The 17,047-nt window shown below is 37.8% G+C and overlaps 1 protein-coding gene across 6 annotated transcripts in view; it reads left to right on the top strand.

Moving 5' to 3' along the window:
• Positions 1–320: 320 nt before the first annotated feature.
• Positions 321–17,047, top strand: part of LOC139967673 (anaphase-promoting complex subunit 4-like) — a 43,654-nt gene continuing 26,927 nt past the window's right edge. For 3 of the 6 annotated variants that reach the window (XR_011793073.1, XR_011793074.1, XM_071971663.1), the window contains exons 1-7: positions 392–675; positions 2,593–2,759; positions 3,583–3,694; positions 9,890–10,127; positions 10,776–10,841; positions 12,799–12,907; positions 14,220–14,327. Coding sequence is in view for 4 of the 6 variants with exons in the window: in XM_071971663.1 (XP_071827764.1) it covers positions 2,649–2,759; positions 3,583–3,694; positions 9,890–10,127; positions 10,776–10,841; positions 12,799–12,907; positions 14,220–14,327 (744 nt within the window). In the remaining 2 variants the exon portion in view is untranslated. Of the gene's footprint in view, positions 676–2,592; positions 2,760–3,582; positions 3,695–9,889; positions 10,128–10,775; positions 10,842–12,798; positions 12,908–14,219; positions 14,328–17,047 lie in introns of all 6 variants that reach the window. The other 3 variants (XM_071971664.1, XM_071971666.1, XM_071971665.1) reach the window with 3 other exon arrangements.

The raw sequence follows: 17,047 nt of genomic DNA, 5'->3' as shown, positions 1-17,047 counted from the left end.
GGCCTGGGGGAGGGTTTAAGGGGAGGGGCTGTGGAACTTTTTGCATTTCCAGGTGGCCTCAGATGCAATTTGGTGCAATATAGCACACTTCAACCCACCCACTCCATTTTGTATATAATTTTGCATTTTCACCTGGCCTTAGATGCAATTTGGTGCTCCAAATGAGATTTTTTTTCTCTTCTCTTTTCTACATTTGGAAATGAAAAAGGGGTTTCTGACTTGCGAAGCGGGGGGGGGGGCGGAATGATACTTCCGCCCCTCCACATTTACGCCCTTGATCGGAGCAACATCGTATACGTTAGCCATCAAAACATGTGTGGTGTAAACTTAGGTTATAGTTACGCTTACCCCATGTCTATTTGTTGAAACATTGAAACGACTGAAGACTGAAGTCTATCCAATTGACATGGCGGCCTCCATGGTACGCGGGACTTCGAAAAACTTGTGCTGGAATGTGGTTTACTGCACCGATGGTTGAGTAAAATAATACGTGAAACTAGACTGCGTTACAAATTTTGATCAAAACCAATTACACCTCCCTTCTGTTACTCATAGTAGTAAATGTAACATCATCATACGGCTTAAGTGTAGCTAGGCTAGACCTACTGAATTCAGCCTACATTAGACAGGGCTAGTCAATAGCTGGGCCTACCGTACAGTTGCAGGATACAGTAGGTAACGCAAGCGAACTGCAGATACTGTGAACTGTCGTTGTTTGATCAAATTCTCAGTCAATCAGGAATTAATAAACTTATCCTTTAGAACAAACAAAATAAATAATAAGATTAAAATTTCCTGAAATTTTAATCAAACTCAATCCAAGAGAAGCAAAATCACAGATTATAGTCTGATATTTTTTAAATGGCCGTGGCTATTCTTACGACGAGTCGTAACAATTATTTATAAACTATTCTTACGACAAAGGCAAATTCAAGAGCAGTAAAGTAAATAAAGCAACTGCGCATGTAGTAGGGGTAACCCTAAACATAACCCTAAACCTCGATCCTAACCCTAACCGGAAATTATTGTTACTCCTCGTCGTAAAAATAGTACTCCTGGTCATGAAAACAGCAACTGCGCATGCGTAGTCGGAAATTATTCTTACGACTAGTCGTAACAATAGCCACTTTGTTTTTAAATAGGCCTCCTAGACATGAGTATGACTGAGTATGAACTGCAAATACTGCTGAAAGAATGGTAGTCAAATGCCTAAAACAATTCACAAGCAATTCAATGTCAAGTATAAACCAAGAAATTGTTCATTTCTTACTTGTGATTAAAATGATGTATGACATTTCAACCTCAGGTCACTTATTTCCCCCAAAATGAAAGAAAACAAAGTTAACAACATTAATTTTGCATGAAAGAATGTTTCATTGTGCTCATTTTTAACCATACACAGCAAGAACACTGAACGGTATTGACTTGTGGCAATGTTTCAGTGTTGTTAATTTTGGTTTGCTATATCTATCTTGCTATTGTAGCCTTTTGCTTAGTAACTAAGGCTACGTCATATGACAACTGTCATAACTAACCAAAGAATTAATCATCATTAGTCTCTCATATTAAGTGAGTAGGCCTAGTCAACGATGATGTTCTTCCATACAGTAGATAAAGTTGCATTAATGTGATTGAGTGTGTGGAACACTTACTAGGCCTAACGGTAACAGTTTAGTTTTTAGGTTAAACCCAAATCCTAAGCTAAAAGTAAAACTGAGGGAGTGAGGGATATGTGCCAGGCTTAAGTTGGTCTTTATGAACCACTTGCATCAAGAATGGGGGTAGGCTTTCCAACCCCAAACTATTCAAGCAATGTATGCACAGAGAGCATCCATCCAAATCATGCAAAAGTCAAATATGTGGCATACAAGTCTCTAGTTGAAGAAATAATATGCCCATTTAATATTCACCTTTGGTTATCCATGCAAAAAGTAACATTTGATTTATTTCTTTAAGCAAAGCAGGAAAGATACCCACACTTTCCTCTCCACAGTTATGAAGATTATCTCTGCTTTGCTTTGGCAGAGCTGAGTGTGCTATATATCAGAGAGCATTTTACCAATATCTTCCCCTAAGCTTCCCATTACCCTTGGTTCACCTTTACAAGCTCAGTAGGTAGAGTAGTAGCACAGGCAGGAAGTCCACCTATGTCACACTTCCCATAAAGATTACTAACAGTTTGTATTTACAAGCCATATATAACATTATATAACATAATCATAATAACATACATTTCCAACTTCTAAGTCCCAATAGATCACTTACAATTTGACCTCCACAATAACTCTCTACAACAGAAACCTTACACCTGTCTCTACTCAGATTCTCAAGAAAGTAATCTTCAGTTTCTCAATGATGTTTTCTATTACTTGGGCATTTATTTTGTGGAAACATCAATCTTATTGTCTGGCATTCAGTGACTTCTCTCTTTAGTTGACTATATAAATATTCATAAGGGGTCTTTCAACTTCAAAAACAGAACTGATTTTAAAACTGTTTAGTTTGCTTCTCTCTAAACTTGCATGGGTTCTATACTGTACGTGTAGACCGTGGACTGTTTTATTTTATATATGTTTCGCTGTGGTCTTGCAGATGAAACCCTGTAGATATATCTCAAGATACTGAAGTGTTCGTTAACTGTGTCCAAGATGCAACAAGCTTTCCGGCAGCTCGAAGAGCGATCTGTCTCTTCAGAGATTGTCCTCATGGAATGGTCTCCAAAGATGGACCTTATTGCTCTAGCCAATAAAAATGGAGAAGTAAGTACAGAAGGGCACAAATGTCATGTAAACGAAGAAGAATCAGCAGATTTTCAACTGAACTATTTGAACCATTGACAGATTCAAATGTATCAGAATTATACTGTAAGAGAGATTTCAGACAATTTATAGTTAGTCACTTAGTCAGTTTCACCTGTATTGGTGTACTTGACATCTCATCTATATTCATTCAAACATGATACATTAAATATATATTTCCTTTGGAGCTAGTGCTATTCTTGCTGGCATAGGCTCAACAACTGCCAAAGAGATGGTGTATGAGAGATGGCTGGAGCTATAACTGCATAATATGTTATAACTTGTCATAATATACGACTGGAGCTATAACTGCATAATATGTTATAAACTTTACATAATCTATGGCTGGAACTTTAAATAGTATGATAAAACTTGTAGTACAGTATTATATAAGAACACACAGATTATGTATATTAAACCACATATCCCATTACGTTGCTGTGTCCAATGATCAATAAACATAAAAGTCAGTGAAATAATTGTTTGCTCCCAAAGATCTTAGTCTATTCAACTGGGATTTTCTTTGAAAATATACCTCCAAGTGTCTATTATCATATTATGATATATGCAAATGTAATGATCTACCCAGGCACAATGTAGTATTAAATACGACTCAACCAATTAAAACTACAAGCAAACAGAGTAAAAAACTTCTGTGTCAATGATCATATTTATATTTTCATGGACTCCAGTACTTCTCTATACTTGGTTTTACTTTCAGAATGCTAGGTGAAGGCAGCATCTACTGTAAATATAATTCATTGTCATCAATTTCTCTGTAAAGGTTCTTCTCCAAAGGTTGACTTGGCAGAAACAGCCAATTTGGGTCCTTTCACCTTGCGTGGACGATGATGCAAAATCTGTGACAGCCCTGGCTTGGAGGCCTGATGGCAAAGGTAGGGTGAACATATGCCAAGGAACACACATTGGTAAACGGCACTGACTTCTATGTATTTTCCCTCCCCCCCCCCTTCTTTTATTCCCAACATTGCACACCTTATGAAACTACAAGACATTTAAAGGTCAAGCGACTTGTGTAACAAATTTTTTTAACACTGGAAGCATACATTCCTCTTCATGTCAGAAATTAAACAACTAAAAGCTCAAGCCTTCTATACAGTACTTTTATGCAAGTATTTATGAGCCATTAGCCTAGCATTCTTGCTTGGATTTGTGATGTCTTAATAGGTAAATAGATTCTTTACCATACATGTTATGTGCTACAAGTAAACAGTACGTCATTAACTTAAAGCCTTTGCCTCAGTCAGGTCTTCTGTAGGATTAATTTGTGTTTTAATTTCGGTCATAGGATCACATGTTTTTCCCAACCATGGTTTCTTCTATATTTTCATATCCACTCTGGTGTCAGTTCTGGTAATCCTAACCATTGTTGGTTGTAAGATCTCATGCCTCTGGTGTTAGTACTGGTAATCCTAACCATTGTTGGTTGTATTTCCTCTGGTGTCAGTACTGATATTCCTAACCATTGTTGGTAGTATGATCTCATGCCTCTAGTGTCAGAACTGGTAATCCTAACCATTGTTGGTTGTATGATCATAAGCCTCTTGTGTCAGTAATGGTAATCCTAACCATTGTTGGTTGTATGATCTCATGCCTCTGGTGTCAGTACTGATATTCCTAACCATTGTTGGTTGTATGATCTCATGCCTCTGGTGTCAGAACTGGTAATCCTAACCATTGTTGGTTGTATGATCTCATGCCTCTGGTGTCAGTACTGGTAATCCTAACCATTGTTGGTTGTATGATCATAAGCCTCTGGTGTCAGTACTGGTAATCCTAACCATTGTTGGTTGTATGATCTCATGCCTCTGGTGTCAGTACTGATATTCCTAACCATTGTTGGTTGTATGATCTCATGCCTCTGGTGTCAGAACTGGTAATCCTAACCATTGTTGGTTGTATGATCTCATGCCTCTGGTGTCAGTACTGATATTCCTAACCATTTTTGGTTGTATGATCTCATGCCTCTGGTGTCAGAACTGGTAATCCTAACCATTGTTGGTTGTATGATCTCATGCCTCTGGTGTCAGTACTGGTATTCCTAACCATTGTTGGTTGTATGATCATAAGCCTCTGGTGTCAGTACTGGTAATCTTAACCATTGTTGGTTGTATGATCTCATGCCTCTGGTGTCAGTACTGATATTCCTAACCATTGTTGGTTGTATGATCTCATGCCTCTGGTGTCAGAACTGGTAATCCTAACCATTGTTGGTTGTATGATCTCATGCCTCTGGTGTCAGTACTGATATTCCTAACCATTGTTGGTTGTATGATCTCATGCCTCTGGTGTCAGAACTGGTAATCCTAACCATTGTTGGTTGTATGATCTCATGCCTCTGGTGTCAGAACTGGTATTCCTAACCATTGTTGGTTGTATGATCTCATGCCTCTGGTGTCAGAACTGGTAATCCTAACCATTGTTGGTTGTATGATCATAAGCCTCTGGTGTCAGTACTGATATTCCTAACCATTGTTGGTTGTATGATCTCATGCCTCTGGTGTCAGAACTGGTAATCCTAACCATTGTTGGTTGTATGATCTCATGCCTCTGGTGTCAGTACTGGTATTCCTAACCATTGTTGGTTGTATGATCATAAGCCTCTGGTGTTAGTACTGCTATTCCTAACTATTGTTGGTTGTATGATCTCATGCCTCTGGTGTTAGTACTGATATTCCTAACCATTGTTGGTTGTAAGATCTCATGCCCCTGGTGTTAGTACTGGTATTCCTAATCATTGTTGGTTGTAAGATCTCATGCCTCTGGTGTCAGTACTGGTATTCCTAACGTATTGGATTTATTGCCTCTGGTGTTAGTACTGGTATTCCTAACCGTTATTGGTTGTATTGCCTCTGGTTTTAGTACTAGTATTCCTAGCCATTGTTGGTTGTATGATGCCATACCTCTGTTTTGTTGGCAGTGGTAATTCCCATCTGCTGATGTTTTATTTCTTAAATTATGATCATATTTGTCTCCTGTGTTGGGAATAGTAATTCCCAAACCCGGAAATTAGACTGTTGTTTACATGGCCAAATGCCAGTTGATTTTACTGTTTGCAAATAAAAAAAAAAAGAAAGAAAGAAGGAAAGAAAAGACACTGGCATTCTTCTGCCAGTAGATTGAGAACACAAACAAGTAAATCAGGAAATGATGGTTCATAGTCCAAAATTCACATGATATGAAAAACCTCACTTGGGGCCCATATTACTGTTTATATAAGGCAAAATATTATGGGACTGCTCCCATAAGTATCATGTGCAGAATTTAAACTGATGTGTGCTCTAATTCAAGAAAATGTCTCTGAGAATTTAATTTTACACCTGTGAGTTCATTGAAAACTCCCATGTAGGTAGGTCTGTTTCAGCGCTCCCCCAGAAGAAGGTGTTTTTTTTTTATAGACCTCAAATTTTATGCATTCGTAGGCATACAGCATTTAGACCAATAATTGGGTTAAGGTTATGCTAATACAAAATGAATTTTGGAGGAAAAAAATGCACCAACTGAATGTATTCCCCCCCCCAAATGACAATGGAAGTTGGGGCCTTATCCCCCCTCCCTCACCCTTTGCGCATGCCACTGCAAAAGCCCTCATCAAGTAGAACCCCTCAACTTGGTTAATGCACATGGAAAACATCCCCCAACTGAACGTTCCCCCCCCCTCCCAACTGACGATGGAAGTGGGTGCCTTACCCCCTCTCCTCCCTTTTGCAACTGCAAAAGCCCTCATCAAGTAGAACCTGTTAACTTGGTTAATGTATATGAGAAAAGATCCCCAACTGAATGTTCCCCCCCCCAACTGACGATGGAAGTGGGTGCCTAATCCCCTCTCCCCCCTTGTGCATGCCACTGCAAAAGCCCTCCTCAAGTAGAACCCTCAACTTGGTTAATGTACATGGAAAAAGATCCCCCAACTGAACGTTCCACCCCCCCCGTCTCCTATGGAAGTGGGTGCCTTATCCCCTCTCCTCCTTTGTGCAACTGCCAAAGCCCTCATCAAGCAGAACCCATTAACTTGGACAATGTACATGAAAAAAGATCCCCAACAGAATGTTCCCCCCCAACTGACGATGGAGGTGGGTGGGTGCCTTATCCCCTCTCCCCCCCCCCCCTTGTGCATGCCACTACCAAAATCCTCATCAAACTAGAACCCTTTAACTTGGTCAATGCACATGGAAAAAGATCCCCCAGCTGAAAGTTTCCTGCCCCCCCAACTGATGATGGAAGTGGGGGCCCTATCCCACCCCTTCCCCTTTGTGCATGCCACAAGTAGAACGCCTTAACTTGGTTAATATACATGGTTTAAGAATCTTGATGCTGTATTAGTATGTCTGTGTAACATATTCGTCAGTTGCCACTCTTACCTGAATGACAAACCCATACAGGTGTCTATCTAGGGTTTTATGACCACTACCGTGTATCAGTTTGTATGCTCTACCAACACAGACCTCTCTATATTTAGCCGGGTAAAGCTAGTTCAGAGAAAAGTCAAGTAAGAGAGGAAGGTTAATTACACAAAACAAGTGTTTGAAAGGGTTAAACTTGGTACCATTGACCTGTGAAACACCCTTCCTTGACAGTCAGATAACAAGATCAAAGTCCTGCTGTGCAAAACAGCTTGACAATTACACTCATCATCCAACATCCCCTGCCTTCCCATATGCCCTCTTTGGAAGCTTATTGCTTAATAGTTTAAAGCAGCTGCCTGTGTTTATAATCTCCCACTGCACAAAATGTATTCAAATGATTTGAGGCTCTAGCATCTATGACCAATTATGGTTGCAAAATTTTTTTTTTCTTGTGGGGTGTGTGTTCATGGGCGGGGGATTGGGGGAGGGGTGGTCATGGTAGCTTTAGGCAAGCTTGAGGTTAAATTTGCCACATGTTATATGAAAGGAATGTTAAAGTCTCTGAAAATCGAATATCGTTTCTTTAAGCCTTGTATTGTACTTATGGTTTGTTATGGTTTGATACACTGATGAAAATCTAGTTCTAGATATGCAGTAGACTAATTGTGTGTTTATAGACCTACTGTAAAAATGAACTTTACTGCTTCACACTCAAAGGTAATGTCAATGATACAGCGTGTTTACTAGCAGTCACAGAGACCTTCTTTGTCTGATTCTATGCCATTGTCATGGAGATATATTAACGAATTAGACCACCTTTTTGTAGAATGTTTGGTCTGTGTTTTTTTTTTTGTCGTCAACGTGTTTACAAAGAGCAAGTACATATTTAATTAATTTAAAGGATTGGTTCAGGTGTTTGACATGTCTATTTTGTAAGAAAGAGCACAACAAGACAAAAAGAACAGTGAAGAAACTACCATGATAGCATGCTCTGTTGAGGAGATATGACACTTTGAAGATATCAAAATTTATTTGAAAACGACTGGTGTAGAAAGACTTACCGTGAGGGTGTGACGTCACATCCTCACTTCCTTAACATTTGTGAATATATTTCTTTCAAAATTATTTACATTTTTTAACACATTTGAAAATAATATAATCACAACTTCTTCAGATGTTTAATCTCAAATACTTCGTTTGACAAATATGAGATCTCCTGACATATCTTTTGGTTGAAAGTCATGAAATCTCACAAAATATTTAGAGAAAAAAAACAAAGACTTTTTAGGAATGTGAGGATGTGACATCACAGCTAGTCAGATTTCAGTAGTTTCTACACAATCTGATAAAACTTTACACTTGAATATCTCTTTAACCGAAAAAGAAATTTGAACAGTTTTTTTCTCACCATTGTGTGTCTTTTATTGTCTTCTTTCATATAACATAAACATGTATGACAACTGAACCCAATCCTTTAAGCACAGATTTATAGGACAGTGCCCGTTGGTACAGTTCAGTAGATCCAAATGGATAGTTTGTGTCAGTATCAGGTTGGGGAAGGATTGAGAGGGGTGTAGTGAATATCCTTCAATGTTGTAGGCAAGCCCCTGATTGGTTCATATATATTATTCAATTGGATTAATTATTTTCTTTTTGTTCCTTTTTTTCCAATCACTGCCATAGTGGAAGGTTCCTTTTGTGAGAAAAGTTAGCTTTTGCCACATACTCTGAAAAACAACACGTGAAAGAAGTAGTGAGTTAAAAAAAAAAATAATAAAAAAATAGCCTTGTTCCATATATTTACTGTACATAGTAAAATATCAAAAGATTGGATTTACACTGTTAAGTGCAATGCTGTATGGGTACATTAGCATACTGCAACACAAATGTGAAACAGTTATACTTATAAAAAGAACCATATGTGGCCTTTTTGTGTGTATTTTTCTCCTTCTTTTATCAGAAATAAAAATCTCAAAGCTGCTTAGAACAATATTCTGACGGAAAGAACAATATTCTAACAAGTTAATGACTCGAAATGAGACACAAACCATCATCACTGATCTGTTTGGATAGAGAGAACTGCCATAAACCAAAGAGCTAAGGCAACATCTTCTTCCATGTGAGACATATCACGGACATTATTTTCCGTCACAAACAAGGCCGAAGACTTGATCAAGTTTAAATGTGTCATCAAACAAACAAACAGGGAAAGTCAAAAGTTCCAGATACTGGTGTTGATATGACATCACAGATTAACATACTGATAGCTCCCAGACACGAGCTTAAAACACTAAAGACATCTCCCATTACAGAACAGGATTTTTTTCTTCACTGTTTGGAAGGGGCTTATTCTTCGCAAAAATCTTGTAGTGATTTAAGCCAGATATGATGGTTGGGTTTGTGTACGCTTTAAATCTTCGTTCTTTATGAGAGTGAGAGTATCTTACTTTCAAGCCATTCCATTCACCATGTTAAAGGTGACATAAATGACACTACAGATTAACATAATGACAGCTCCCAAAGACAAGTTGGAAATTCAAATATGGACAGAAACCCAGGTGAGAATAGATGAGGTTTATATGAAAGGTTTTGGCTTTTGTATTCTTGTATTTGGTTATTCAACTCCGTCTTAATGATGTAGTCTAATTTTAAACCGTCTGCCTTTGAAACCTGAAGATATTTGACGATTGACATTCTCTCCTGTATGGTCTCATTCTTCTCTAGTCCTAGCTGTTGGTTACAGCAGTGGGAAGGTTGTATTATGCAGTGTTGAAGGAGCTGGTGTCATACATTCCTCTAACTTTCGCCACGGTGTCAGAAGCATGAAGTGGTCCTCGACGTCACTCTGTGAGAAGGAGGAGGAGGAGGATGAGGAGACTGCTCCTCAGGAAGATAAACACGGTGGAATCTTTCCGGATGCATCAGATCTCTACTTACCTAAGCTCCCTCCTCTTTCTAAACAGTTAGTCCTTTTCTTTCCGTTTTGTTTTCTTCGGTTTTTTTATGACAATCCTGCAGCCTACAGAATTCTTTCCATAAGGGTTTCTAAGTTAACCCTGTATGTATCTCTATGTTTCTAAGTTAACCTGTATGAATCTGTCGTAGAGGTGAAATTAAAGGTTCCAATACCAGTATAAACCACCATCTGTTTGGATAATATCACATGCAAACTATTAAACTTGGCTTTTAAATAGGGAATAATCTAAATTGAATTGAATTTGCTCAAATTTTGTGTAGCACTTGGATTTAATCTCAAGTTATGAAATACGGTATACACCGTTCCTGTGTAAAGAATTGCTATGCCATCCTTTGGACTTGTATAGCAAATTTAACCATTCTGCATAACATTTTGCAATGCGATACTGGATAAATGATTCCCCGATCATTACAGTGATGTCCAGTTTTTCTCAATGTTTCATCCTTGATTCCATAATCGTTCTGTATAAACTTTCTGTTTTTTTTTTTTTCTCTCTCTCCATCGACAAACAGTCTTCATGGTAGAGTCCCTTGCATAAATATTAATCTCTTATTTTCACATCACAATTAAATTTGGAAGTTTGCTAACAGGGATTTCTCTCTCTTTCTCTCCTATTTTGTTTTCTGTCGATAGTTCTTCCTTAAAAGATCAAGACGATGAAGGCCTGGAAGATCTGATGCAACTGAAAGACCAAATAGGGTAAGATTGCCAAATAAACTCGACACAGATTTGGGAATTTGACAGGGGTATAATTTTTTGCGTTTCGAGTTTGCCTTTACTGGTTTGAAGACTTGGAACTCTGTCTCTTTCATATATATCGTTGGTTGCCTGCGTACAAAAAACTGCTATACATCTTTGGACTTGTACAGCAGCAATTTTGCTCATTTTTCAAAGCCTTTTTGCAATAAGATACTGGATAAATTATTATTCCGTGTGAATACCGCCCCTCGAATACTATATTTAATTTTGAATGTGTGAGGCATATATATTTTAACAGACAAAGCTGCAAAATGTTTAATACTCCCTTTTTTTGGAATGGAATTGGCTTGAACTCCCAAGTTTTTTTAAGACCATACAGCGAACTCTTCATGAACTACTGCATTCATAGCAATTTTAAATAAAAAAAAATAAAAAAAAGTAACAGTTAAAACCAACCAAGCGATACATACTGCAAACGTTTGAACCTTTTCAAAATTTTTTTGAATCGTTATTGTGTGACTTATTGGAGGCAAATACTTTAAAACAGGAAGGACTTGAAACTGTGACTGTAGACCAAAAGATTGATCCTTGTACCAGGGTATTTGCTACAATCTTTTATACTGCCAGTATCAGTACATAGCAATATAATATTGCTAATATCAGAAAGTCATTTATCTGTGTTCTGGGTTATCAAGATTACCGACGTTCATTTTCAAGGTTGTAAATCAAGGACAGAGACACTACACAAACAAACAGATAAGCTCATTGTTAGGCAATGAAAACAACACCATTGTTTGTTTTAGTGTGTTTTGTTTTTATCCTATTCACAGCAATTTATATCTTATTTTCAATGATTGATGTAAGTTTCATTTCATCCCGATGGTCATAAACTTTAGTTGAACCCAACGATATAAGAAAGCTAATCCATTCAACTGTTCAGGCTTTGCGTTCCTTTGGTTTTAAATCATGCTGAAATTGCAAGACTTTTGAGAAATAATTGACTGTACTTTCTTTTCATTTCCTGAATGAATGAAAACCAAGGTTGAACCTGGGTTTTTCAAGTTCAATGTGGCTAACTTCACCAAGTTGAGAGTGACCAAATTATCGTAAACAAAAGAGTATATAAACCTGTGTTTATTTAAGGGTGTGATGAATTTGTTGCAAACATGATAAACATGATAGATTGGCTGAAGTTCATACTTTGTATGTGACAAGACTCATGTGGGTGTAACTGGGGAGTACAAGATAAATAATATTTTTTATGGTTGGGGGGGGGTAGGATGAGGTTTAAGATCAATTGAGTGAAACAGGAGTCAAGTGTCTTTAAACTTCAAGTTATATACATGTATATGTATATAAATATTGTATTTTTTTAATGGGGGGGGGGGAGTCACTTTGGGTTCAAGCTATAGTACACCTACAGTAGCAATAGATTTTTTAACCAAGCACAATCATTATTTTCAAATCAACCAGAATTTCTCTTGTTCCTCATGGTTTCTCATCCCAATGAAATATACATCATTTCACACTACCCTAACGAGTTACGACCATATCGGTTGATGATAATTGTTAAATTATCCTCATCCCAGACATATGTTTCTTATGGTTACAACGAAACTGAGTCTTTTCGAGAGTCCAACATTTCTCTCTATTTAAACTTTGGGTTCAACAGTCATCAGAACAGTGCGTAAAAAACACAGTAATTGCGGGAAAAAATAATCCCAGTTTCAGTAAAATACCGGAATGCTTAATTTATTATTTTGAGATCAATGTCACTACAGATCAATAGAGACCAAAATAAATTTAAAAAAAAACATTGTATAAACATAAAATTCAATGTCACAATTGCTGAGGGATCTTACTCTCTCTCCCTTCCCCACCGACCTTCTCCTCTCTCATCAAGGTTCTCTCCTAAGCAAAGGACTCATTAAGCGTCTTCTTTCTTGTTACCCAACAGGCTGAACCTCCTTGTAGTTTGCTTCGACAATGGCTTGCTGTACATCCTGGCATTTGGTATTGCTCCAATCGCAGAAGTTAACTTAAAGAGCCAAGAGAAGACAGCTGATGTAAGTTTTCTTTTGAAAGAAGTCTGGGATAAAATTTATCATTTTAAGTTCCTTATTGTACTGGGATTGCCACTCTGTCCCAGAAAGCCCATTATTCGACCCCCCTCCCCTCCCCTCCCAACAAACTTTTCTAATACGTGTGGTGCTCCTTTTAATAGGCACATGGCAGTATAGATCTGATTGAGTTTGGCAATGAATCACTGCATTGGCAACCCACTTGAAAGGTTTACTCAATAGACATGGACCATATGGGGTGTCAACTGGGAGAGTGTGAAAATGTACACAATAATTAGAAGTAAGGTCCATCGTTGGGGTTACTAGCAATTTAAAGAAAACAGGCAACACACGTTAGCCAAAAAATTAGAGTAATGTCATGATGGCACAAATCAGTGCACTACCTGATGTATTATCTCACAATGTGTGCAAAGATCAATGAAGACATACAAGTGGTCATTAGGGAAATTAAAACAATTAAATCTTGGGTGCCAAAACTAACATGTCAGGTGTGTACCAGCTGTCCCCATGATAAAAAAAGAGGGTCGTCCTTCTGGTATCGTTTATACAAGCTGGTTAACAAGAGCAATTAGTAATGCTTTTTTATTGGAACAAAATGTACTATTCAACAATTTTGATTCAGGTATTCAACAGAATGGGCATCAAAAGCAAAACGGCATTGCAGCAATTTTCTGCCATCGGTAGGGAGTCTTGAGGGGCATGACAAATGTACATTTTCACACACTTATTGCTTGAACAGAAAGGGCATTGGTAACACACACACAGAGGCATTGCAGCACTCAGTGCCTTAGAAACACTCAGTTTTTTGAGGGGCATTTTTCTGAAAGAGAGAAATACACTAATGTCAAAGGCCATTGGTGCCATCGCTCTGTCGGCATATGTATGTATGTACGTCAAGTAAGGGTGTGTCTGTATGTGTATTTACCTTGGCATAAAACCACGAGAACTTCAAAAGTACCCTGTGGTAAAACTTAGATTTGGGTGTACTTTTACTGTTACTCCCCAGCTGTATTCATAACTTTGTTGTCATGGAAATGTCTGGTATTTGGGTGTACTTTTACCACACGGCAGAATGTCTTGGGAGCAGATGTATATGAGTTATTGACAAAAGCCAACTTTGTGTTTATTCTTTAGTGTGGTGCCGTTCTAGGAGCTGTCGTTACTCCCCATCTACATTCATTACTTATGGTCATGGAAATGTCTGGTAATTGGGTGTACTTTTACTGCACGGCAGAATGTCTTGCGAGCAAATGTATATGAGATATTGACAAAAGCCATGTTTGTGTTTATTCTTTAGTGTGGTGCCGTTCTAGGAGCTGTTGTTACTCCCCGTCTGTATTCATTGCTTGTCGTCATGGAAGCGTCTAAAGACAAACCGGAGAGGAAGGAGGTAGTTTTAGTGAAGGTTAGTATATATATATGCTTATGTTAAACAAACGTTTTGACTTTCTTCAAGATGAAATCCTAAATAGGTGGTCAAATATCTGCCATCTGAATGTTGCAGTCAAATCCTTAGCTAACTTTCCTTCCAGCCGTCCAAATATTACAGTTTCCAAATGATACCCGATTAACAAAACAGTTATGAAATTTTCTGACAGACTGGTTAAAAACTTTTGATGCATGCAAGATAAGTTTCTGGTGCAGATAATGTAATGTTTACATATCTCGGTGTCTGTGTGTTAAATAAACTTATTGAGGAAACAAGTTAACTAATGAGGCTTAATAAAAGTGTGATGAAAGGAATCAATTTTCCATTTAAACCGTAGTGTTACCTTTCAGTCTACAAGGGGGAGGGGTTAATGTTTGGTGGGGTTTGAAGGAGGGTCTCAGAAAAGGACAGTAGGGAGGAGGAGGAGGAGGAGGAGGAGGAGGAGGAGGAGGAGGAGGAGGAGGAGGAGGATGTTTTGATTTCCAATTTACTGCAGTGATAACATTTGTACGTGCTCTTGTGTGTGAAAAAGGATAGTCCAATCAAATGTGTAGTTAACATGTAGCATTTGCATATCATAGTATAAAATGTTATATCTAACTATTCATAGGGTATGAAAGAATGTTAATTCTTAATAATGCATCAGTAATTATAGTAAAAGAAATAAACTTTGATCCAATCAACAACACAGTTAAAAAAAAAAAAGAGTAAGTCCCCTATTTAATAAAAATTACTCACTGGACTAGGACTAATTTAATTGTAGTGTTAAAACTCTCCTAGTTATGATTGTAATGATAATAAATACCATTATTCAGCATATAGCTGAGTCTTTGAGAATTAAAGTGAAACTAAACTATTGGCTAACAGCACTAAGTACGTCTGTGGCAGCCCAACCCTTACAAACAGACTTATTTCATGTAATATGTAAACCTCTGAATATCCATGGTAAACCTTAGTGTTTGCACGGGTTATCCGGTTACCAGGGTACCCGCCCGACGCAATACTACCTGGTTCCTAATTTATTACCTGAATCCTACGCAAAGTGTGATTTAAAAAAAAAAAAAATTGCAAATCTACAATTAGGCAGATTTCCCATTGACTTAGTGTAGTATTAGGCTAAAATATGTGGTCGAAGATAACAGCAATAACGAAGGTACCCGCCCGATGCTATACTACCCGGTTCCTTATTTATTACTCGAATCCTACGCAAAGTGTGATTTAAAAAAAATGCAAACCGATGGTTAGGCAGATTTCCCATTGACCAAGTTAGTGTGGTGTAAGGCTACCATGTGGTTGAAGATAACAGCAATAACGAAAGTATTCCATGGATATCTTATAACTGCGTCACAATTTCAGCTAATAAAAAAATGGCTATGCAACACTACCCCATTGACTTAGTGTGGTGTTAGGCAACCATGTGGTTGAACATAACAGCAATAATGAATGTGTTCCATGGATATCTTATAACTGCGTCACAATTTCAGCAAATAAACAGATGGTTAGGCTTTGCTAGATTTCACATGCATTGACTTAGTGTGGTGTAAGGCTACCATGTGGAAGAAATTATTATTTATTCATTCGTTTATTTCATAGAAGAAAAGGCTGACAAGGAATTTTACGACATGTTTATGGATTATAGACGGGATAATTAAAAAATAATAATCGCAAGTGAATTTTTACTAATCGTGTATTCCCATTGATCAAATTGCGCGAATCGCGTAATCTCGCGGCTAATGCGAACTCCGGGCCTGGATAATAGATAGTAGTAGTAACAACTGAGCTAGAGTAAAGGGATATTTTATGGTCTGATCCAATAGACGTGGAGAACAAGCATAAGCAGCGGCGGCAGTGCGATGTTAACAACATTACTACTAATTAGTAGTAATGTTAATTATATTAAGTAATTATCAAGTTTATGACAGAAAAAAAAGCAAATAGAAATTATTGAGGAATGTTTTATACATTTTAACATGAAAACATTGTCAGTAGAGAATATAATTCATTTATTATAGCATCTAATATGTAATTTCTTGAAAATCGTGATACACAAGGGTAAACAATTTTTTCCCCGGGTACCTGGATATCCGACGGGTAACGGCTCTCAGGTACCCGGTTCCCGATTTTTGGACCCGTGTCAACACTAGTAAACCCCCACCCCCCCCCCCCCATGGAACTGTGACTGAAAATGTGTGATTTTGAGAGAGATTTGCCAGTATTCACCCTAAATTTGTCACACATTAGCAAACTCAGATTATTTTGCTGGGAAGAAAGTGTGACAATGTCAGAACACAGGTTGAGGCAAGAAATGTAATGTGTGAAAATGTGTGAACTAGCAGGGTGTTACCAACTTGTGTACATGTCTGCAGACATGTTCACTTGTTTGAGGAACACGTGAATTCGCATGAAAACGAGTGTTCCAAACACCTGATATCTCAAAGTTACTGAAGGGGAACTGCTTTTGTCATTGTACCAAACACGGAACCTGTTTTATCGCGTCTGTGGTTCCCTCTAAAGAAACACAGCATTTAGTGGTCAACACGAGAGCAAACATACACCATTCAGTTCAAGACCAAGTTTTGCGTATTTGTATCAGTTTTGGCTTCCTTGAGGCTAAATAGTCCGGGAAACAAAACAATTTGTCTGACATCAGATCAGGAAATCCAGTCATTAGTTGTCATGCAATGTCAAAGATGTAT

The sequence above is a fragment of the Apostichopus japonicus genome, chromosome 5 (assembly GCF_037975245.1).
Source record: "Apostichopus japonicus isolate 1M-3 chromosome 5, ASM3797524v1, whole genome shotgun sequence".
Taxonomy (NCBI): Eukaryota; Metazoa; Echinodermata; class Holothuroidea; order Aspidochirotida; family Stichopodidae; genus Apostichopus; species Apostichopus japonicus.
Note: the sequence above shows the minus strand (reverse complement) of the source record. Positions and strands in the feature narration are given on the sequence as shown.